Here is a 22777-nt window from a genome sequence, read left to right as displayed (position 1 = left end):
GAGAGAGAGAGCGCGGATCAGATCGCCAGGGAGACGTTGCTAGGCGATGGTGCTCCGAGGCAGGTGCCGTGAGGACAGGCTCTGTGAGCTCAGGGGGGGGCGGCGACGTCCACCTGTCACTCAGGATGCCGGCGGGCCTTGTGGGCCCGGGGGGAGGGCGGGATGGAGGGGAGGAGGGGGGGGGGGTTATTAGCGCTGGGGGGGGGGGACACGTTGCCATGACGCAGAGGGCCCAATCCGCTCCCCAGCGGGGGCTCAGGAAGGAACCCGGCGTCCTTTTTAATCACGCGCCACCTTCCTGCCTCCTCCGATTGATCCGCTTCTAATTCCAGACCTCAGGCTGTTTGCTCCCGCCGGCTCCGGTGCGCGCGATCCGCCAGGGACTGGTGCCGTGACTTCTGGCCAGAAACCCCGCATCCGGCCGGCCTCCCCGTCCTGGAGGGCAGCAGACCACCCGCGGGCCTGCCTGGAAGTCTCAGTCCATTAAATTGGACTAAGAGTTCCCAGCTAGCCGGCCTCTAAGCCAGAGGCACCAGGAGCTGGACTCAATTATATTCCCTGTGAGGGGGGGTGGGGGGGTGGGTGGGGTGAGGATTTAATAACATGCTGACTGGACAGGGATGGTAGGACAGTAGGAACAGCTGAGGATGCTGGGAGTTGCGGTCTTATAGCGAGGGAACTGAGAAGGAGTTGCCTCATGATCTGCTGTGTAAGAGAAATAACATTCATGCCACACTTCCTGCGGCAGCGCCAAACGTGTTTTTTTTTTTTGCTGTTGCATCATGGGTGACAGGAGCGTTGCGCCTGCCAGACCGGAGAGCAGCGGTGAAGGCCGGGAGCGGCTCAGATTTCTGCGAGGTGGGAACCCCCGGCTGCGCTTACGTGTCGGCGGGCAGTGCACGGTACGCAGTGCGCCCTGCGGAAACTGGGCCCGGCTCGAGCCGTAATGGCTGCCCCCGGCGATCGAGTGACTCAGCGCGTTCGCAGGAGTCCGGCCTCTTCCTCTTCCTCCAATCCCGGGCCGCGGTCTCACCTCTCGCTGTCGTACGGGGGGGGGTGTGGCTCCAAAGTTTTCACCGTCGATGCACTGCCGATGAACTTCACCGCAGATGCAGCGAGTGTGACTTCAGTGTAACAGAGTGCGCTGTTTCGTAAAAAGCTGTTCTCCATTACACAGAGAGACAGGAGGACGAAAACAGCTGAGTCCAGCCTCCAACCATACGATCTGGGAAGTGTGTTTTCTGCAAGCAGTAAAAAAAAAAAAAAAAAAAAAAGAAAGGAAAAAAAAATTCCAACTTACTGGAAGTGGGGATTACAGCCCCCAAAGAAAAGTTAAACAGGCCAGAATTTACGGCTTTGGCCGCTCCCATCAAAGAGCGAGGGAGCGCAGCGACAGCAGCGGGCCTGACCGCCAGCCGTCGGCTCAGAGCTGACTGCGCAGAGCGGGGGCTGAGTCAGAGGTGAGGGGGGGGGGGTTAGAATCCCCCCAGGGCTCAGTCGTCACACTCCACAGAGCACGGCTGCCCGGGCCCAAACTCCCAGCTGTGCTCAGACGTTTGGGGCGAACCCCTAACCCTAACCCCGGCCCCGGGGGGTGTAGGAAAGGGGGGGAGGGGTTAGCGTCGGACGTCATGCACCAAATCATCATCAGCCGCGCGGCGTGAGGCGCAGTGACCAGACGCCTCGTCCCGGAAACGGATGGGGAGGTCACGTGACCCGGGCACACCACAAGACCGCAGACCCGGCTTGATCCTCCCAAAAAACACACAGCGCCACACAGCACTCAGCTGGAGTCTGTCCTGTGCCCCCCGGTCATTGGGAGAGGGTTACAGGTAGAGACGGGGTCACTGTACAGAAAACACCGTGGCGGGGAATCAGAACCTGGACGCACGGGGTTGAGTCGGATGCACTACGGCAGGGCCGTCCTGCCCTGCTCCTGGAGATCTACCGTCCTGTAGGTTTACACTCCAACCCTAACAAAGCGCACCTCATTCAACAGCTAGAGCAGGGCTGCCCAACCCTTCCCCTGGAGATCTACCATCCTGTAGGTTTACACTCCAACCCTAACAAAGCGCACCTCATTCAACAACTAGAGCAGGGCTGCCCAACCCTTCCCCTGGAGATCTACCATCCTGTAGGTTTACACTCCAACCCTAACAAAGCGCACCTCATTCAACAGCTACAGCAGGGCTGTCCTGCCCTTCCCCTGGAGATCTACCATCCTGTAGGCATTCACTCCAACCCTAATCTGGCACACCCGACTCTACTAATCAGCAGCACAATGAGATCTCCAGCAGTTGAGTGAGGTGTAGCTTTGCTAGGGTTGGAGTGAAAACATATATATATATATATATATATATATATATATAGTAGATCTCCAGGAACAGGGGTGGGCAGCCCTACTAAGGGGACGACATAGCTCAGGAGGTAAGAGCGGTTGTCTGGCAGTCGGAGGGTTTGCCGGTTCGATCCCCCGCCCTGGGCGTGTCAAAGTGTCCTGGAGCAAGACACCTAACCCCTAACCGCTCTGGTGAATGAGAGGCATCAATTGTAAAGCGCTTTGGATAAAAGCGCTATATAAATGCAGTCCGTTTACCATTCACACTATGGACTGTGCCCCACGGCTCCCACCCCTAAGTCTGGGTACTCAAGGAAAGAGCAAAGGCATGTTTGTGAAGTCCTGCATGCGGGCCTCATCTTTGTAATGAACTGTTAACTGTTCAGCTGTCCTGACCGCGATCAATTTGGGACAGCCACGGACGTATCGCGCTTCCTTTACAGCGGCTACCTCACCGGGCGTCGCGATAAAGAGAATTGCACTTTCCATTTCTCCAGCGCAATTCTGCAGAATCGAGGCGCAGACGCACGAACGCAGCGGTGAGGAAATGCGCTGCGGTTTTGTAACGTCGGTGTGCGAATGCTTACGTTAGCTCCCTTCCCGACCCCACCCCCCCCCCCCTTATCCGTAAGTGTCTTTGTTAAGCACCGCCGGGAATCCACAAACACTCTCGGGCGCAGAGCGCGAGCGCCCGGTGACGCCAAAGCCGCAAATATCGGCGTGGAATGAGTCAGCCCGCCACGATTCAATCAGGAAGTGGAACCTAAGCGGACGGGGAGCCCCTGAAGCCTGATTAAATCTTTTTAACCTCGAGAGAGAGAGAGAGAGAAGCGCACTTTCACCACCATTAGCTGCGGCGCTCGGCCAATCCATGGGAGGGGGGATGGGAGGGGGGGTGGGGGGGGGCGCGATTGCCCTTCCCAAACGACCACACAGCTGCGTCACGATAGCCTGAAAACGCGAAAGCACACTTCCCCTTTTTCATTAAGACGAAATGTCAGCGTCATTTTTCTGTTCCCGGCCCCCCCCCCCCCCCCCCCCGTCCCCCACGTTAACAAACTGTTTGACTTAACCCTTTGACGTTCAGGAAGAAAACATCAAGGTACAACAACACAAGTCTAAATGTCACCCCTCTCCCCTGCACACTGAACAAAGGACATCAAAAGTGGTGACAAATCTTTTTTTGTTAAAGATTTTTGTGATTTTGAGTTGTGCCTTGACACAGCTGCATTACACCGCTGCCATTTCGCAATGATCCAATCTTATGACCTACGACCCTTTTTGCATTTCTTTTTAAACACATAGTCTATACTGCCGAACACATACAGAAGCAATTGAAATTAGGTACCTTGCTCAAGGGTAACGCAGCAGTGTCCCACCTGGGAATCTAACTCCACAACCTTAAAATTACAAGCCCAGTACCCTACCCATTACACTACACTGCCACCCACTGACTCTCAGCCTGTTGTTGTCTTGGTCAGTGCAGCTGCTGTACATGCCAGCCTGTGAGCCTTATTGGTCCTGAATAAGACGCATGCTTTGCCCCACGGTCCCTATGATTGGCTCATACTGCCCTAATGTACAAAAGGGGAAAGAGAGGCCACAGGGTGGAGGAGATGGCCTCGTGAGTTCTGATTGGTGTTCAGGATGCGCGGGTATAGGAGATGACCTCTGATTGGTGCTCAGGATGTGCGGGTGGAGGAGATGACCTCTGATTGGTGCTCAGGATGCGCGGTGGTCTTACGGTCGTGTCCACGGCGGTGACCGGCGCCGTGGCGACGTGTCGAGGGGCGGGGTCCTTCGTCGACAGCAACACGCAGCCTTGGGGTCCGAGCGTCACGATCGCGGAGCCACACCCCCGCCGAAGAAGCTCCGCCCCCACCTTCCCAGCATCCTCCACGCTTCCTACAGCCACGCCCGTCAGCAGCTCTGCCTGTGGAAGCAGGGGGGGGTGGTTCAAGGAGTACACAGAGAGAGCTAGGTTTTACCGGAGGAAATGTTACTGCTGTGTGTGTGTACATGTGAGTTTGTGTGTGTGTTCATGTGTGTGTGCAGTGTGTGTACAGTGTCTATGTACACATGAGCGTGTGTGTATGTGTGTGTGTGTGCAGTGTGTGTACATGTGCATGTGTTTGTATGTGTGTGCATGTTTGTGTGTGTGTGTGCACTGTGTGTACAGTGTGTATGTACACGTGAGCGTGTGTGTGTGCACTGTGTGTACAGTGTGTGTGTACACGTGAGCGTGTGTGTGTGCATTTGAGTGTGTGTGTATATGCGTGTGTGTGCAGTGTGTGTACAGTGTGTATGTACACGTGAGCGTGTGTGTGTGCATTTGAGTGTGTGTGTCTATGTGTGTGTGTGCAGTGTGTGTACATGTGCATGTGTTTGTATGTGTGTGCATGTTTGTGTGTGTGTGGGCTGCACTTAGAGAGCAGCTGCAGTGTCCCATTAAAGAGCTAAAAGACAGTAACAGCTACACCCCCATCACCCAGGCAGTGACCTCCATATGACACTGAGACCACACAAGAAGCCAGTGAGAGTTTCCACCCCCCCCACACACACACACACACACCTGCCCTGTGACCGTGAGAGTCCTCACCTGGGCACCCAGCGTGGGGTGGGGGGGGGGGCAGGGCGGGGCGGGGCCACACGAACAGAGAGTTGTCTCTAATAACCCTTCAAAAGCTCACACGAGCACAGGCCCTCCTCTTCTGGAAGGAGATCAGGCCATGGAGGGGATGAGCAGTCAGCTCAGGTTTGCTTCAGATGTTTTTTTTTTTTAATGTTCTCTTTCTGTGATGGACTCACTAACAGATGGCAATAGGACAGTGAACGGGGGGGGGGGGGGGGCTGTCTGATCAGCTCTCACTTTCATGTCTCCACCCGCATAGCTTTCCCCCCATACTCCCCGCCCCCGCTCCACACCACATCAAAGTGCCCCCGAGAGGCCGTACCCCCGTCCCCCTGCCCCCCCCAGATCACTGAGTCACCCCTCGCACATCTGCCCCGCCGCCCCCCCCCCGCCCCTCGTCCCCCTTGTTTTCGCACCAGAGTTCTTTCCATCCTTCCAGATTTCCATTCATCACCGCTGACAGCCGAGGTGTTCGCGCGCGTTTAAAAAAAAAAAACACACAGGACGGGGCTCTGAAAAGCCGCCAGTTTACGGTAAAACGCGATCGCCCCCCCCCACCCCCCACACCCCCCCGCACCTGAGGAGCGTTAGAACTGTGACAGCTGCGTTTGTAATGGGATGGGCGCGTCGCCACCTGTCCCGTGGAATGCCTGCCCCGTACTTACCCCGACGCCGGGGGGGGGCCCCCGAAAAACATTAGCGGAGCGTGGCGTAACGTCAGGAGAGGCGCTCCGACCGAAGCCCCGATGATTACCCACAAACCCCGGCATCAGGCCGCACACCGTAGCGAGGGAACAAGAGCACCGCTCTGGGGGCTGAGAGAGGGGACCCCCCCCCCCCCCCTTACCTCGGGCTCGTTGCAGCAGAAGACGTCGGCGTATCGGTAGAAGTCGGGGTGCAGGTCTGGAGTGGCGGGCGCGGGGTTGAAGATGGTCTTCACTGTCAGAGAGAGGTCACAGAGAAACGCAGCCTCAAACTCACAATCTGCTCTCAACACAAACACATCTTAATGGGACAGTTCACTTTCTGGGGTCTACCGATATTACCTCCGCTGTTTTTAGCGCATGTTTTTGATTGGCTCAGACAGCTTTTGTGTGCAATGAAGGATATTTCAGATGCATAGAACCTTCTGATCGCCAACAGGGGTATTGTGGGATTTGTGGTTCCAAAGTGAGAGAATACGCTTGAAATTACTCCAAAGCAGCTTATGTTGTGTTTCCAGATGCTGTGCATATGAACACATTCATTTTATGCATCTTATTCACAATTACAAAGAAGAATATCAAGTTGTAATACTGTGTCAGTATTTCTTTCCTTGAGTGCAGTGGCCTGAGGTTACAGACTCCATAGAAAACAGTTCCAACCAAAAATAATGTTAAACATCATTTTTTAAAGAATAATGGTGCAATGAGACAAAACGGTACTGCTCAAGCTACTTTGTTTGAGTCACTCAAACTGCATTTCCTCGCTTTAGACCACATCATCGATTAGCCAGCAGTCAGAATCTTACGTAAAAAATGACTAAAATATCTCCTTCGCCGCGCACGAAATATGTCTGGGCCAATCGAAATCCAGACTAAAAAGTTAAATCATTCGATGAACCCCAGAAGACGAATGACGTCCTCCGGGCGCGGTAGCGATGGCCTTTCACCTACAGAGCGTAAGTCACATGGCAGCGATGACACGGATTGCGGTTGCGTTCTCCTCTCCCCCGCGTCCCTGTTTACCGTTTCGCCGCTCGCAACCGAGAAAGAGTGAATCTTGTTCGTGCGTGCCGCTTGTACACAAACAGGAACAAGAAAGGAAGTATTTTAGCAAAACCACAGAGGGCAAAAAACTCTCGTGTGCAGGTTTTTTTCTCCAAAAAAAAAGCTATCAGCAAAAAAAAAAGGCTTTGAACACAAGATAAATTCCTGCACATTTCTACATTTTAAAAAAAATCTTCTTCACCAATATTCAGAACAAAATTAATTATTTTATATGACTCATTTTAGCAAATAAGATTCAGTTTAAAGTTCTCAATTATATGCTGGACTGTATAAAATGCAATCAGTATCTAAAGTATTTCAAGTGTTTGTGTGTGTGTGTGTGTATGAATCTGTATGTAAATGTGTGTGTGTGTGTGTGTGTGTATGAACCTATGAATCTGTGTGCGTGTATGAACCTATGAATCTGTGTGCGTGTATGAACCTATGAATCTGTGTGCGTGTGTGTGTGTGTGTGTATGAACCTATGAATCTGTGTGCGTGTATGTGTGTGTGTGTGTCTGTGGTCAGGCTTGTGGAGCGTCTGGCCTCCTTGCACTGTAAAGTTTCCGCGAGGTTCTTTCTAGTAAAAGTTAAAAGAGAGAAATTGTCCGTGCGTCACTAGCCACGTCCACACACACGCAGGTAAAACGGCACAAAGTCGTCACACGGAACTCAGAGCGAGAGAGGCCTCGCTCCCCGGGGGCCGGAAACCACCTCGCGCCTTTCTGCTCTTCCTTCTTTTTGAAGGGGGCCAGGAATTTCTCCTCGGCGGCAGATCAAAGGCTGCGGGGTGCGCGGCGTGCGTCGTGTGGGCGGGGTCCATCGATAGCGGCGGAGGCACCGGAAAACCACAGATGATGCGCGCGGACGCTCAGAGACCTGAGCTCAGCGATGTCACTTCCTCCTCCTCGCCGAGCGCTGCTGTCTGCGCAGCGTCAGGCCACAGGGGCCAAGCGTCTCCTCGAAGCCGCAGCAGCCGTGGCGGTATGGAGGCGCGGGGGACACGGGCGGGACAGGGACAGGGGCTCAACTCCAGGGAGAGGCGGCTAACTTCGGGAAGAGCAGCCGAACACCGAGGATGGATGGATGGATGAGCAGAGGTGGAAAGCCCAGCGGTCTGAACGTAAAAGTCCCGCCATGTGTTTCGTCCTCCCACGAATTCAGCCAGCAGATTTCGCCAATTAGTTCTACCATTAATTCCGGCAGAAGAATTGTGCTGATTAGCAAATCCAGGTGACTGGAACAGAATCCTGGGGAGGACTTCCGAACCTTTCTGAACCTGGATTTTCCACCTCTGGGTTGAGACCGGTCACATGGGCAGTAACGCGGTGAACAGCTAAAGGCACTAAAGTTTTCAGCCACAGATAAAAGAATCAAAAAATAAAACTATACAGTGAGCTGTATTATGTATAATATTTGGACATATTTTTTCTTGATTTGGCCCTGCTCCCCACAATTTTAGAATCAAACAATTCAAAAGTGGTTCAAGCACAGATTCACAGCTTTGATTAAAGCATATTTGAATACATTTTGGATACACTATGCTGAAATTACAGCACTTTTTACACATAAGCCTCTCCCCATTTCAACTGAATCTGAATTGTTTGATTAGAAATCTAAAATTGTAAAGTACAGCATCAAATCAAGAAAAAAAAAAAAAAGTATTTGTCCCAAACATTATGGAGCTCACTGTAAATGTCCAAATGAGCCTAGGGACACCACATTCTGTGTGAAACACTACAACAATTATGCATCTTATTTATCGAGGTCTTTGAGCCTGGGATCACACTAAGGTGCACTGCGTGTGTGAGGTGCTTACACAGGGAGCCTCCACACTCGCTGCCACCTCCTGTTGATCGGGCCTCCAAATTTCAGGTACCGGCTTCCAGATGTTAGCCGTATAGCACATCTGGTTCGACTGGCCCGTGCGGTGACTCACATCTGGAAGCCTGGTGGCCCAGAGCACCACACCTTCCGTTTTTGGAATCCACGTGGTCTGATCCTTTGATCCCCTCACCCCCCCCCCCCCCCCCCCCCACCCCCTTTAATAATGGGCACTGGGTTTTGGGGTAGAGTTGCGCCTGAGGCCTGCACGTGTGGTGATGATGATGTTAATACAGCTGTTTCTACCGGACCGCGAATGGTTGGGAGAGAGAGAGAGAGAGAGAGAAACAGAGAGAAAGAGAGAGACATAGAGAGTGAGAAACAGAAACAAAGAGAGAGACAGAGAGTGAGAAACAGACAAAAGAGAGAGATAAACAGAGAAACAAAGAGACACAGAGAAAAACAGAGTGCAACAACAGAGTGAGACAGCGAGCGAGAAAGAGAGAGAGAGAGAGAGAGAGAGAGAGAGAGAGAGAAACAGAGCGAGAAGTCTCATCCAACCATTAAAAAGTGCGTTAAAAAGCCTGAATGAGCCTTGCGTGAAATCAAACCCAGTTCCCATGACACTGCGGTTGAATCCCCGCGTAAATAAACGGTCCTCTCCGATGGCGTAAGACGGAAGAAGAGCGCGCGCGCAAACGCAGATAAGCAGACCGCGTGACACCGGGACTCGCTGCAGTACCAGCGCGGAGTTCGCTTCCTACAGACCATCAGAAATGCCGTTTTTTTCCTTCCCCCCGTTTGTCAGATGTTCAGCGATTGGCCCTTGGAGGCGTTGAGGAGAGCCGCAGACTCAATCCAGTCCATTAGCGCTGCGGCGGCGCAGGAGGAAGAGGAGGAGGAGGTGGCGTTCGCCTCATCCACGCCATTAACACAGGGCTCGCCCGCAGAGGCGCCGTTCGTTCGCGAGATTCCCGCCATTAACATACACGCGAAACCTCGCCGCGGCGGAACCCCGCGGCTTCGTTCGTTAGCGAGATTCCCGCCATTAGCACGCGCGCGTGAAACCTCGCCGCGGCGGGCGCTCGCGCCTCTTTGGCGGATCTCCGGCTCGTCGGGCGCGCGGTGCCCCCCCGCCCCCCCCCCCCCCCCCCCGCGCGAGCCCCTCCCGGATACCGCCAACGCGGGACGCCATCTGCATTAACCATCTGCGGGCGGGCCGAAGCGCGTCATTGGCCGGTGACGAACGGGCGGGGAGCCGGCCAGGCGCGCGGGGAGACGCGGAGCCGCGAAGCCGCCAAAGGGAGCGGAGACGCGAAAAAGGAGTTAAAAGGAGGTGAAAATCGCGGCGACGCCGCCGCGGCCGCTGCCTTCGCCCGTACGCGCCGCGCGGAAGCTTCCGGCGCCAAAAACATGTTCAGTTACCGTCCGCGATTATGATTATGCGTTATGATTTATTCCGTTTCCCACATCGCTTGGCTCGTCGGGCTGTTTGTCCTGTCGTTAGCGATGCGTGTTTTGAGTTTTCCTTTTTTTTTTTAAAAAAATAAATAAAACAACAAACTGATAAGAGAGGGAAAGAAAATGTGTGTGTGTGTGTGTGTGTGTGTGTGTGTGTGTGTGTGTGTGTGTGAGAAAGAGAGAGAGGGAGTGAGAGAGAGACACAGAGAGAGAGAGGGTGAGAGAATGAGAAGGGAGAAAGAGAGATAGATTCAGTGGGTCTGGGGATTATTCGACATTTGTCCTTAACTTTGACTCATGGACAGACACAAGTGTTACTTTTTTCCCTTGGCATACAGCTTGGCAAGTTACAGTCTGTGAAGGCTCAGTTTCTCCAACTGCATTTGTGAAGAAAAAAAATGTGCTACTTGAGTGCAATTATGAGTCAGAAGTTAAAGACAAATTGACTGAGTCCAGACCAGATACAGACCCATCTACTAAATACAAGGTGGGCAGACCATGCCTCTACTGAGCCATAAAGGTTGTGTAAAAGGGATGGCGGGACAGTACCAACACTATAGGCAGTGGCCATACACAGGTCCTTTAAGAGAGACAGATGTGCAGACAGATAGACAGACAGAGAGGAGGAAAGACTGAACACTTCTCTCCTGGGCATGCACATTACCTGGTAAGAGACAGACAAATAGGACAGACAGACAGACAGATAGGCAGGGAGGCACAGAGACAGACAGACAGACGGGCAGACAGAGGGGGAGGGGCTGACCCTGTCTCTCCTGGGCCATACGCAGCGCCTGCAGGGAGGTGTCTGGGCTGATTTCCAGCTGGCAGATCAGCACCTTGGCCCCGCCCAGCGCTGGCCCCGCCCTCTGCAGGTCCTCCGCCCCGAGCAGCATGTTGGCACCGGCAACGATCACGATGGCGTTCTCCCCTGAGGATGCACACCGCGCATCAGCCAAAACACACGCACAAACGCACGGACACACTCCCACATATACACACACACACACACACTACACACACACGCACACTCCCACATATACACACACACACACACACTACACACACACGCACGCACACTCCCACATATACACACACATACACACTACACACACACACGCACGCACACACTCCCACATATACACACACACACACACGCACGCACGCACGCACACACTCCCACATACACACACACACACACTACACACACACGCACGCACACACTCCCACATATACCCACACACACACGCACGCACACACTCCCACATATACACACACATACACACAGTTGAGGAAACACTACTCTGTGCCATCACAAACACAGGAAAACACAACCATGTTCTGAGCACAGCGCAATCATATGCAGGCTTGTGTCCACACACGCAAGGCCCGCCCACAGGAAGTCATTAACCTCCTTATTCCCACAGAGGGTAATTCACATGGAATTCTGGGATACCATAATATCACTGATCACAGTCCAGCTCATTCACACGCTCAGAAACACAGCTTCCTCTCACGTTTCCCTGTTCCACCATCTCTGACCTTCAGTACATACACACCACACTGACGCCATCCAGGTACACAACAACACAACCAAGGGTGAAATTATACCCCACACTGCACAAGGGGAGGGGGGGGCGGGGGGGCTCTCCTGCAACTGTAATCTGCGTGACTTTGAGGGGATGTGCGCTGTCACACTGCAATATCATTACACTCGCACGTATACTTTCATAGTTAAGAGGTACGTCGTAAGATTTGGCTCGATCTCCTCCGGCCTCTACCTGCGTCGTTGACGATGATGGAGGCGGTGCCGGTCGTTGCTTTGTCCGTCTGCCCGACAAACTCTGTGGAGAGAAAGAGACATCACGCTGGACGCTGGTGAGGGCAGAGGATGCTCCTTCAGAAGGTGCTGCAGCTCCTGAAAACAGAGATCCTGATCTAGGATCAGGTTTGCCCTCCCATATCCTAGCCTTACCCATTGGGTTTCTAAAAGTAAAAACTGATCCCAGATCAGGGGCCCTTGTTTGATAAAGAATCTCAGAGTAAGGGTGCAGACGTAGGTCAAAACTGGTCCTAGATCAGAGCTCGTTGTGCGATCGATGGGAAGAGCACAGTAACCGTTTTTGTTTTTTTTTGTAACCCATGGAGACGCTCCCAAACCCACAGCAGCAGGCAAACAACAGCTGTGGGACACGAGTAAAGCAAATCTGTCAGAGCGGCTGAAGATGTGGATTACAGAGCCGTTTGACTGAAGGGAGGTCCATACCTGTGGACACGCCGCTGTTCTTAAAGTTCTGGATGTAGTTGTCCCCAAAGACGTCTTTTCCCACCTTTGGAAGAGAGGTTAAAGCAGCCAATCAGAGCGTGACGGCGTTCGCCCGGAAGCTGACACAACAACCCGTTAAACTCCGAGCTGGAACTTCAACGCTGTAACTGCCAAACTCAGTAACCTCGCTGTTATTTTTTTTAAACTGATTTTTCTTCTCCGCTGAAAACCATCTTCATCATCAGAGACTGCTGTAAAGATAGACGTGCCCCCGGTGGAATTCGCAAACGAGCAGCAAGCCAATCGCTACGCGGGTCACGTTTTCGGGCTGATCGCCCGGTAAGAGATGAGCCAAGCCTGGGGGATACGGAGACCCCGCCCGAACGTCTCCTCTTGGCCAGCGTGCCCCCCTACCCCCCCCCCCCCCCGGATTCCACCCCCCATCTCTACCCGGTGTCCCGGATCGCAGCTGCTGAGGGGTGTGGGGGGGATCCTGCGCACGCCCCCCGGGTCTTGCTTTCATCCCGGCCCGTCCTGGCCCGCCCCGTCTCGACCCCGGAGCCCCCCCCTAGAAAGGGAACGTCTCCGGCATCTGAAAAGACCCCCCCCCCCCCCCCCGCCCCGCTGCCCCCGCCCCGCGCCTTTGAAGCACGCTCTCCCCGCGCTCTCTGAAAAGACGGCGAGTCTATTTGCGTTTCATCCGCCCGGAGTCGTCTCCGCGCTATCGATCGGGCGCCTTCTGTTCCGATGAACCCGCGGCGGCGGCGGCGGCGGGAGAAACTTCTGCTTCGTTACCACCGCCGCCGGAAAGAACTTCAGCGGAGCGCTTTCCGGATTGTTCTAAGAACAGCGTGTTCCCGTAAAAAACACGCCGTTCTCACGGAGGTACAGGACCACTCCGGCCTACTGGTACTGGCTTCCTTCTCCTGATCCAGGGGTAACTGTAGAGCAGGGCCAACAGCCCAACCCTGGTCCTGTAGGTTTTCATTTCAACCCTTATTTGGCACACCTGGTTCTACTACTTAGCAGCTCAATGAGATCTCTGGCTGTTGAGTGAGGTGTTGCTTTGTTTGGGTTGGAGTGAAAACCTACAGGACGGCAGACCACCGGCAAGAGAGTTCAGCAGTCGTACTTGCAGACGTTATCAGCTACACTAATGACTGTCGCGGTGACACACATTGTATGACCGACAGCCTAGAGGAGACCAAGGACAGACCACAGGAAGCAGTGCCTAGTCATGTGACTCACTGTGTCTCCGTGAGGACCACAGGTTGCCATGCAACACACACACAGCAACTCTCGAGGCATTAAACAAACTCCATTGGGCCACACGTATGTACCACATCAGAGGTAAAAGTACCCTGTAAAAGTAAGAACAGGCTATTTTACTATTAGCACATTTTGTTGTGTATAGTTACGGTGAGGTGAGGGGTGTGTGTGTGGTTTGGGGGGGGGGGGCGGGGGGTGTGCAGGTCGGAGGAAGTTCGGTCGAAGCTCCCCTAGCTGGCGCGGGACGGTACCTTGCACACCATGGCCGTTTTGGCTCCCAGACGGGCCGCCTGGACGCACTGGTTGGCTCCCTTTCCGCCGAAGCCGACGAAGAACTTGTGTCCGTGGATGGTCTCTCCGGCCTTGGGCAACCGTGGGGCCTGGCTGGGAGGGGCAAGCAGAGCTGAGCACGATAGCGTTGGGCTAAAACACTGAGCACGATAGCGTAAAACCCCCACTGGGCTCAGTATTTTAGTAACACGCTACTGGTGTAACCCTTGAACAAAGTACCTGACCTGATTTGCTTCAGTATACATATCCAGCTGTATAAACTGATGATATGTAAGTTGGGAGAAGTGTGTCAGCGAAAATGTACAGTAAATATTATTTCAAACTACAGCTCATCGCAGGACACACACCTCCAAGCATGTGATTCAGCTAAACCATAAAATATGGACGGGGGTATAGGTGCAGAGAGGTGCTATAGACCCTTCAGGGGAAGGGAGTTGCTAGTTTGAATCCGGGAGATGGGAGCTGCAGCGATGCAATGCTTTTGGAGTAGAGTTTTTGGCCAAAACAACTCCAGCTCCAGTGAAAAAAAACTATATCTAAAGCAACTGGTCTAAAACTATATCTGTATGTCTGTATGATCTGTGTTGTGATACAGATGTCAAAGTCATGACAAGGCCACCGTGTCAGAACCAATTCCTGGACAAGTCATGACCTGATTGACAGGAAGCTACCGCTACCCTGGAGACGGGCACTTCCTGTCTCTAGGGTTGGCACTGGGCAGTGGGTGACTGTGCCATCTGCGTCTCCCCGATCCGAACCCCGCTGTGATTACTCACAGTGAGGGGAGAAAAATCCACACCCGCAAAAACAAGCTATCGCCTGGCCCGCGTCCAAACCTCCCAGGTCAACGGGTTTGTTGATGTCAATGTGCAGCGATAAACTTGTTTTTCTCCCTTTACTATCAAGATCCTTGAGTGTGTGAGTGTGCGCGAGTGTGCGTGTGTGTGTATGTGTGTATGCATGCGTGCCCATGTGTGTGTGTGCGCGTGTGTGCGTGTGCCTGTGTGCGTGTGTCTGTATGTCTGTGTGTGTGCGTGTGTGTGTGTCTGTATGTCTGTGTGTGTGTGTGCGTGTGTCTGCATGTCTGTGTGTGCGTGTGTGTGTGTGTGTGCATGTCCGTGTGTGCCCTGTTTGCATGCGGTCGGAAGAAGGGCACTTACAGTAACTCAATTTAAAACAGCGGCTTGTTTTTGTCCCCAAGATTTCCAGTAATACTGTTCTGAATATAAGTAGTGTTGACAGGCTCAGGGGCACATAGCTCTGTACAATCTCTCACTAGGGTGCCATTTCAAACTTCTAAGATACCTTTACTGCGCTATAATTACCATTAAGTGAGCTCCTTCGGTTTTCCACATAATAATGCCATAAAAAACGGACACACTCTAACAAATGTGAATATTACATTTTAACTGCTTAACCGTAAATATTATTAAGAAAGCTTGTAAAAGTCGGAGGGACGGATGATGATATAATTCATTTTCTGTTTGCTCAGCTGTTGTATTCCAGCCTCAGGTATAAGTGAATGGCTGAGACTCCCATTCACGAGGGAAACAATGGCTCTCTGTTGGAAATTCACCTGAAAATTCCCCAGAAACCCAGTGCCGTAAAACCTACATTCTTCAGACCATCAATCATTAACCACGCAGCGAGACCACTGAGCAACAACTCAGTTAAATAACCAGCGTGAAAACAAGAACTACAGAATGCTGGACAACCCAGCAGCACTCTTCAATTTATACACTGTCATGATGGTATCTAGCAGAATGTCAAGGGTCTCCCACTCTCTCTCATTCTCTCTCTCGCTCTCTCTCTCTCTCTCTCTCTCTCTCTCTCTCTCTCTCTCTCTCTCTCTCTCTCCTCTCTCTCTCTCTCTCTCTCTCTCTCTCTCTCTCTCTCTCTCTCTCTCTCTCTCTCTCTCTCTCTCTCTCTCTCTCTCTCTCTCTCTCTCTCTCTCTCTCTCTCTCTCTCTCTCTCTCTCTCCCTCCCTCCCTCTCTCTCTCTCTCTCTCTCTCTCACACACACAAACACATGCATCAGGGCACTATGATGAAAAAAAAACAGAAGACAGTTACGAGTTATACGTGACTTGTAATAGGCGTGTGGGTCACAGATAGTGAGGAAGGGGGAAGTAATGAGGCAGCCAGGCACAGAAACACAGACAGACACACAGACACACACACAGACACACAGACAGACGTGCAGTTTCACACACCCTCACCCTGCGCCCAGTCACCTGTCTCTCAGCACGCGCTCACGTCCCTCGCGGTGGCCCTGCTTACACACCGCGGCGGCCCCGCCCGCCCCGCCCCGCCCGCCCGCCCCATTCAGACACGCTGCATCTGAGAGCAGCACTATCACCGGCTGCCCCTGCTCACACACACACACACACACACACAAATACACACACACACACACGCACACACACACACATACACACACATACACACATACACACACACACACACACACACACATACACACACATACACACACACATACACACAAATACACACACACACACACACACACACACACAAATACACACACACACACACGCACACACACACACATACACACATACACACACACACACACACACACACACACACATACACACACGCACACACACACACATACACACAAATACACACACACACACACACACACACACACAAATACACACACATACACACATACATATTCACACGCACACACTTACACACGCACACACACACACACACATACACACATGCACACACGCACACACACACACACTCACACACACACACATACAGACACGCACACATGCACACACACGCACACTCACACACACACTCATCTATGCACACACACACACGCACACACACTCTCTCTCACACACACACACACACACTGGTGCTTTGTCTGCAGAGAGGTGAGTGGCAGGCTGAGTAATCCCTGCCGCAGACACAAGGCCGTTGTTTGTTCCTCCAGCGAAAGAGCTTCGCTTTCTCACACGACTGCAAAAAGAAGGCAACAGGTGTTCAAAGTTCGGTGATGCGCCTGCTGTTCTCTTGGGAGTTTTTTTTTTGTCTGTCTTGTTTTTCATTCATAGCCTCACCACAACGGTAACGCAACAGCGAGAGACGGTACGAAAGTCGCACTGCAATTAAAAGATGACAAACGGTGCTTATGAAAGGCCCTCGACGCGTTTTTAAGAACATATGGAAACGGCGCAGCCGTGAGTCACATGGTCCTTGCTTACATTTCCTCCAGATACCGCAGTATCCCTCCTTTGAATGAGATGTGAAACTGGGATCCTGACTTACTGCGGTCGGTAAAGGTCCCGTGCCACGTTTTCACAGAAGCAGAGGCTCGAACCCTGATCAGGGATTCAAACATCATTCCTTCTCATCCATTCAGTATAAACGACTGGCTGTATAATCCCTTGTGTTCCCTGTCTGCACTGAATCTCCAGGTTGTCACTGCAAACGAGACCTGGGTTTTCAGGTGACCAACAGTACGGCTGAGTAAAGGAAACATAACATAACTGACAAGTGGAGTTGCGTGAATTACGGCCATCTTCAGCAGCGCTTTTGAAACGTGCGGCTTGGCACCTTGGCACCACCTCATTCCGTTACGCAACGGTGCCCGTGCGCCATCCAACAAACGGGCAACAGGTTTTTTTTGGGTTTTTTTGGACAGCAGTGGAAAATTAAAACAAACTTCCTTATTTGTCTTTTTTTGTCACAAGACCGGGGGTATTTATTTTTGTCCGATCAGACCAGACAATCCAGTATAAGGTGCTTGATTGTGCGTGAGTGAGTGCGTGCCAGAGTGCATGTGCCTGGGTGCACGTATGGGTGTGTGTATGTGTGTGTGCCCAGCTGTGTGTGTGTGTGTGTGCACGCACACATGGGGGATCTCTGAAACGCCAAGTTAAGTACACACTCAGAGCACTTTGTTAAAGGACAGGAAGGCTCTCCGTCCGGTGTGTAAGTGTGGATCCAGGAAGGGCATCAGTGGAGCAGAGTACAACAGAGCAGGGACAGAACATTAGTGGCCTCACCTTTCACACAGAAGGCAAAGAGCCGCTCTCCACCAATCACAGCGTGCCTTCATAATTACACATAGGACAAAGCCAATGGTAACTAGCAGATACCTTTTGGTTATACTTCCTTCAGTGATAAAGGGCCCCGGAAAGTATAGCCACCAATCACCATAAAAAGTATCCACCAATCACCATCATGGTTGTTCCGTTTCTTCTTAACAAGGTACACCTTGATTGGTGGATACTTCTGTAAGGCCTTAAACTACCACAGGCACTCTTTGCAATGTATCAGCGGCTGTTTGTGCAATCAGTCTCCAGGCCCTGCGTGATGACCATTACATTACATTACAGGCATTTAGCTGAGAGTATTTTCCAGAGCGACTTACACATATGCTGAAGCAATGCAGGTTAAGCACCTTGCTCAAGGGTACAGCGGCAGTGTCCTACCCAGGAAGCGAACCCATGTCCTTGAGGTTACAGGATCAGTTCCTTACCCATCCTTGACCAGTCCCTGGCCTGGGAAAAGCACGCACCACTGACCGCACCTACGCCATCTTTCCAGAAAACACCCACGGGGGTATTACGAACAACTGACACAAAAACGACCGTGTCGTAATAATGCCACTGACCTTCTCTATTCCGTACACTCACAGACAAAACACGATGAGCGCAAGCTTTTTTTTTCGCTCCTTTGAAAGGTGTGGAAGGAGGCATCGGTATTTCCCTGGCCACAAAACACCAGATGCAAGTTAAATCGACACCTCGCTGCATTTTAGGTAACGACAAATTAAATCCGTGACAGACGGCTTGAACTGGGATTAAAGGCAGTTTCACACAAAGTCCTCACGGCATTCATTTATAAACACACACTCTCAATATAAGCAGCAAAACTCTCTCTCTGGCCAATCAACAGCACAACGGCCTGTGTCACAGCCTACCAGTAGGTGGCGCTGTGTGGCTTTGGCAGGAAGTGGCGGCGGGACACAGGCAGAAAGTCAAACGAGTAGAACGAGTCCCTCCATCTGTCAGCACCGCAAACATGGATTTCTGACATCAAAGCCAAGCATGTCGCTTTGACGGTTTAAAAATGTATTTCCTTTCTAAATAAATAAGTAAATAAATTAGGGTAGTAATTTATACACTTTTGATAAACAAAAACATCGGGGGGGGGGGGGGGCCATATGCATTTCGCAAGCGGGAATTTCACGGCGCTTTCTGAACGAAACCCCCGACAGACGAAGAGGTTAGACGAGGCAGACGTTCACGTCAGGTCAGGGCTTTTAAAAGACATAAAAAAAAGACAGGAGAGATTAAAAGAGATCTGCGCGCACTCAACACCTCTGGCGATCTGGAATCGAAGACGCTCTGTCTGAGGTACCGCCACGCTTTGTGCACAGAGAAGCTCCGTCACCTGCGCAGGTGACACCAGGTAACGCCAGCCCTTTGAAAAGAGATCCCAAAAAGCGTTCGTGACATTCCAGGGTACCCACCGACAAGTACCCATCATTAATGTGGTTCGACAACATACGATATGTGCTCAGACGCCTGGAACGGCAGAATTAATCTTAACTGAGGACAGGCAGTCGGGACAGGTGCGAGCAAGTTCAGTTCAGGCTGTCACACTTATTAAAATCAGTTACGAAACAATCAGACAGTTATGTCAGGCGTACTGCGCGCGTCCATGTTAACACCTCGTACAAGGTACACCGTGTTCCACTGCCTGTCTCTCAGGCACTTCGCTGCTATTATTCTCCATTGATACGAAAGCAATTACTTACGCCAGCGGATGGGGCCTATCTGTCTGCACACACCCGCTTTTTGACTTAGCTCTTAGATTCTATCACATTCTGTTCCCCTTGCTGGTTTGCAGAATGAGGCCCCCTTCCATTTAAAGCCTGGTGGAAAGACCCCACAATACACGTTCCGCTTCTCACAAGCGGTTTTCTACATTGACAGCAGCGACCAAAGGTGACACATACAGCACGTCTCACACACCATGCACCCTGGTCCGCTCTATAAAAAAAACAGAGGCCAAGGTCACATGACTGGCACACGCGTTGCACCCTGAAACACCATGATTAATAGAACCGTGTCCATCTATCCACTGGCTGTGTGCATTATTTCCAGGGGGGATACGCAGTGGAGATGAGAGTGTGACAGCCGCAGGGTGGCTCACTCAAGCCATAATTGTAATTCATATGCATTAATAAAACATGTAATAAATGTATGAACACACTGAGGTGTGATTTTGTGTGGAGCAGAAGGGGGCTGGCAGTCCACCACTGCAGCAGGATCCACATCTGTTCACTTTTTTTACTTTACTCAGATTTCTCTTCTACATTTTTTTATACCAAAAAAAAAAAAAATACAAAAAACTTCTGAAATACAGAACGAATGCCTCAGTGCCGCCCTGGAATCCTGAGAACGGAAATTCTTCTATTTTTATTTTTTTTAAAAGAGGTCTGCTCATCTGAGCGAGGAGCGCAGTTCGACTCCGGGGCTATATGGGGATCCCAACTGCACAGACGGGGGGTCTGCCCTCCCCCCCCCCCTCCCCCCCCCCCCCCCCCCCCCCCCCCCCCCCCCCATGGAACCTCCTCAGCCATGTTCCCTTCCCTCTGTCTGTTACCCTGCATGCTTTCTACCCGCCTGAATAAGGCAAGAACAGGGGGAGAGAGGAGGGTGGGCCTGTCTCCTCTCCTTTTTTTTCCCTTTTTTCGTTTTTAAAAGGGGGTCCGCTCACCTCACAAGGTCCGTCATGCAGGACCCGACAACCACGACGTCGACGCCCTCCTCCGCCATCTTCTGCTGGAGAGGAAGAGAGAGAAACGACAGAAAACGGTTTTACATTAGCGTCGCCTTTCCATTATCATTTAAATTTACCGTTTTTTTTTCTCTTTAAATTGAAGTGTGGAAACAAATAATGCATTTAATTTGGATAGCACATTTTTTTCTCAGATCTGGAGTGCTTCATATAACCACACATAATTATAAGGGAAAACACAAAAGCTCAAATGCACATAATGAATTCAATAAATAGAAAAAACATAAATAATACATTTTCTCAGGATGAGAGGTCTTCACATAATCATACACTATTATAAAGAATAATTTAAAAAAACACAAATAATTGACCACTGTAGTACTAAATAAATAAATAACTTGCACATTTTTATATAACACATTTTTCATGCTGAAAGTGTTTTACATATTCACACATCATTTTTACAGGAGAAAAAAAACAATAATCTGAATTCCAAATTACCAATTCCCTGCCCCGGTTACAGTATTTATAGCATTAATATCAAAGTACAAATCAGCAAAAAAGCCACTTTTGTCTTGCCATCAATTTGTTTATTTTACACCTCTCACCACGATGACTTGTAGGGTATTTTCAAGTATTACTACACAGAAAATCACTCACAGTGCACACTCGCTGTTCCAAATTGGGACACAGCAAAGAGAGCTATTGTGCCGTGCACACAAGGTAACATTTGCATTCTATAGCGCATGAGCGGAGGTTGCCAGTTTAAGCCAGGCGATTATTTCAGGCCTCTACCACGTGGCCCCCGCAGTCACACTGAGAATCTGTAATTAATTCAAGGACTCTGGTTGTGTCTCAGTGAATACCCTTGTGCTAATCTCCTACCCAGGAGTTACGGATCAGAAATCTCAGCCGCTGGCTATGGGACAGACCCCTTTCAAAGATTTTTTTTCTTCCCCCCAAACCATTTTTTTCCACCCCAAATTCGGCTATCCTACTCAAATTCCCCATTCTATAATCGGTGGATTAAAAATAGACTTGGCAATTTTAACCAATTAAAGTGTTTGAGCCGCGCAGTTCAGTGCCTAACGGCCAATCAGAGGCAGCGCTCAAATTGCACACTGTGTTGAGGTGAATCTAACCGGCAGACAAAAGGAGGGAGGAGGTGACGTTTTGATTGCCGAATTCTGGAGGACGGAGACACTCACATGAACAATTATTATTCGTGCTTTTGAATAAATGCACACAAATCAAAATGTAATTATTATCATGATTCCCCTGGAAATATCCAGTTTTTAGCGCGGTAAGCAATGAGAACTGTTTCACTCAGGTGGCCAGCAAGCAGACGTTTCCCTTCGAGAGCGCCAATCTGTCCACACGGAAGAGCCAGCCATGCCTTAATGATAATTGCCCACTCATGGAAACCCTCAGTCATCACAGATATCATACTTATAAGTGGGCGCAAGAGTGGGACTCATCCAGAGGTTCGCTGGTATCAGAGGCCAGAAGCACATTATCTGCGTTTACAGCGTCACACGGCTGAGGATCATTCAGCTCCAGCAGACATGCTGCACACTGTCCATTTCAGGACATCCTCCTCCTTCCCCCTCATGTTCAGACACGCCCCCTCTCACTATGGCCCCTCCCCCTCACCTCTCCAAAAACATAAAAGAGGAGGGAGGAGAGAATGAGAATGCCCATCATTCCAGTCCCTCCATCTTTCCCCGGTAACCCTAAGTTTTGCTCATACATGAAACACCATGAGGGGATCCCCAAAAGTATAGGGGAGTGAATATCAGGCTTTTTTTGATCAAGAAATAGCAAATACAACTCTGGTTTCATAGGCATTTGCTTCTTCTTGTGTATATTGCTTGCTGGTGTAAAAGACAATGCAGTTTGTGTCACTCTTACTTTAACGTTTGTATCTTGTTTTCTTTAAATAGATACTACACATTTTGTGGGATTGGGTCATACCTACAAATTTTCTCTACACTTCCTACACTGGGCCCAAGCCACAGTGGGCATCTTTTGGATAGTTTGCACAAACAAAATCATTCAAGGTCATACAAGCAGTCATAAGTCAGCATGTTTAAAGGTTTAAACATCGATTAGGCCTACATTTGTTAATTTATGTTTTGACCCCTCCTGGACTGCCGT

The 22777-nt window shown here is 51.0% G+C and overlaps 1 protein-coding gene across 3 annotated transcripts in view; it reads right to left on the bottom strand.

The window, feature by feature from the left end:
- rbks (ribokinase) overlaps positions 1-22777 on the bottom strand; it is a 28913-nt gene that overhangs the window by 4350 nt on the left and 1786 nt on the right. For 2 of the 3 annotated variants that reach the window (XM_035404340.1, XM_035404339.1), the window contains exons 2-8: positions 20600-20661; positions 13787-13919; positions 12267-12330; positions 11782-11844; positions 10767-10931; positions 5818-5909; positions 4083-4271 (exon numbers count right to left, since the gene is read on the bottom strand). In XM_035404340.1, the coding sequence (XP_035260231.1) occupies positions 4083-4271; positions 5818-5909; positions 10767-10931; positions 11782-11844; positions 12267-12330; positions 13787-13919; positions 20600-20658 (765 nt within the window). In that variant the 5' untranslated portion in view covers positions 20659-20661. Of the gene's footprint in view, positions 1-4082; positions 4272-5817; positions 5910-10766; positions 10932-11781; positions 11845-12266; positions 12331-13786; positions 13920-20599; positions 20665-22777 lie in introns of all 3 variants that reach the window. The other variant, XM_035404338.1, reaches the window with a different exon arrangement.

Source organism: Anguilla anguilla, chromosome 1 (assembly GCF_013347855.1).
Source record: "Anguilla anguilla isolate fAngAng1 chromosome 1, fAngAng1.pri, whole genome shotgun sequence".
Taxonomy (NCBI): domain Eukaryota; kingdom Metazoa; phylum Chordata; class Actinopteri; order Anguilliformes; family Anguillidae; genus Anguilla; species Anguilla anguilla.
Note: the sequence above shows the minus strand (reverse complement) of the source record. Positions and strands in the feature narration are given on the sequence as shown.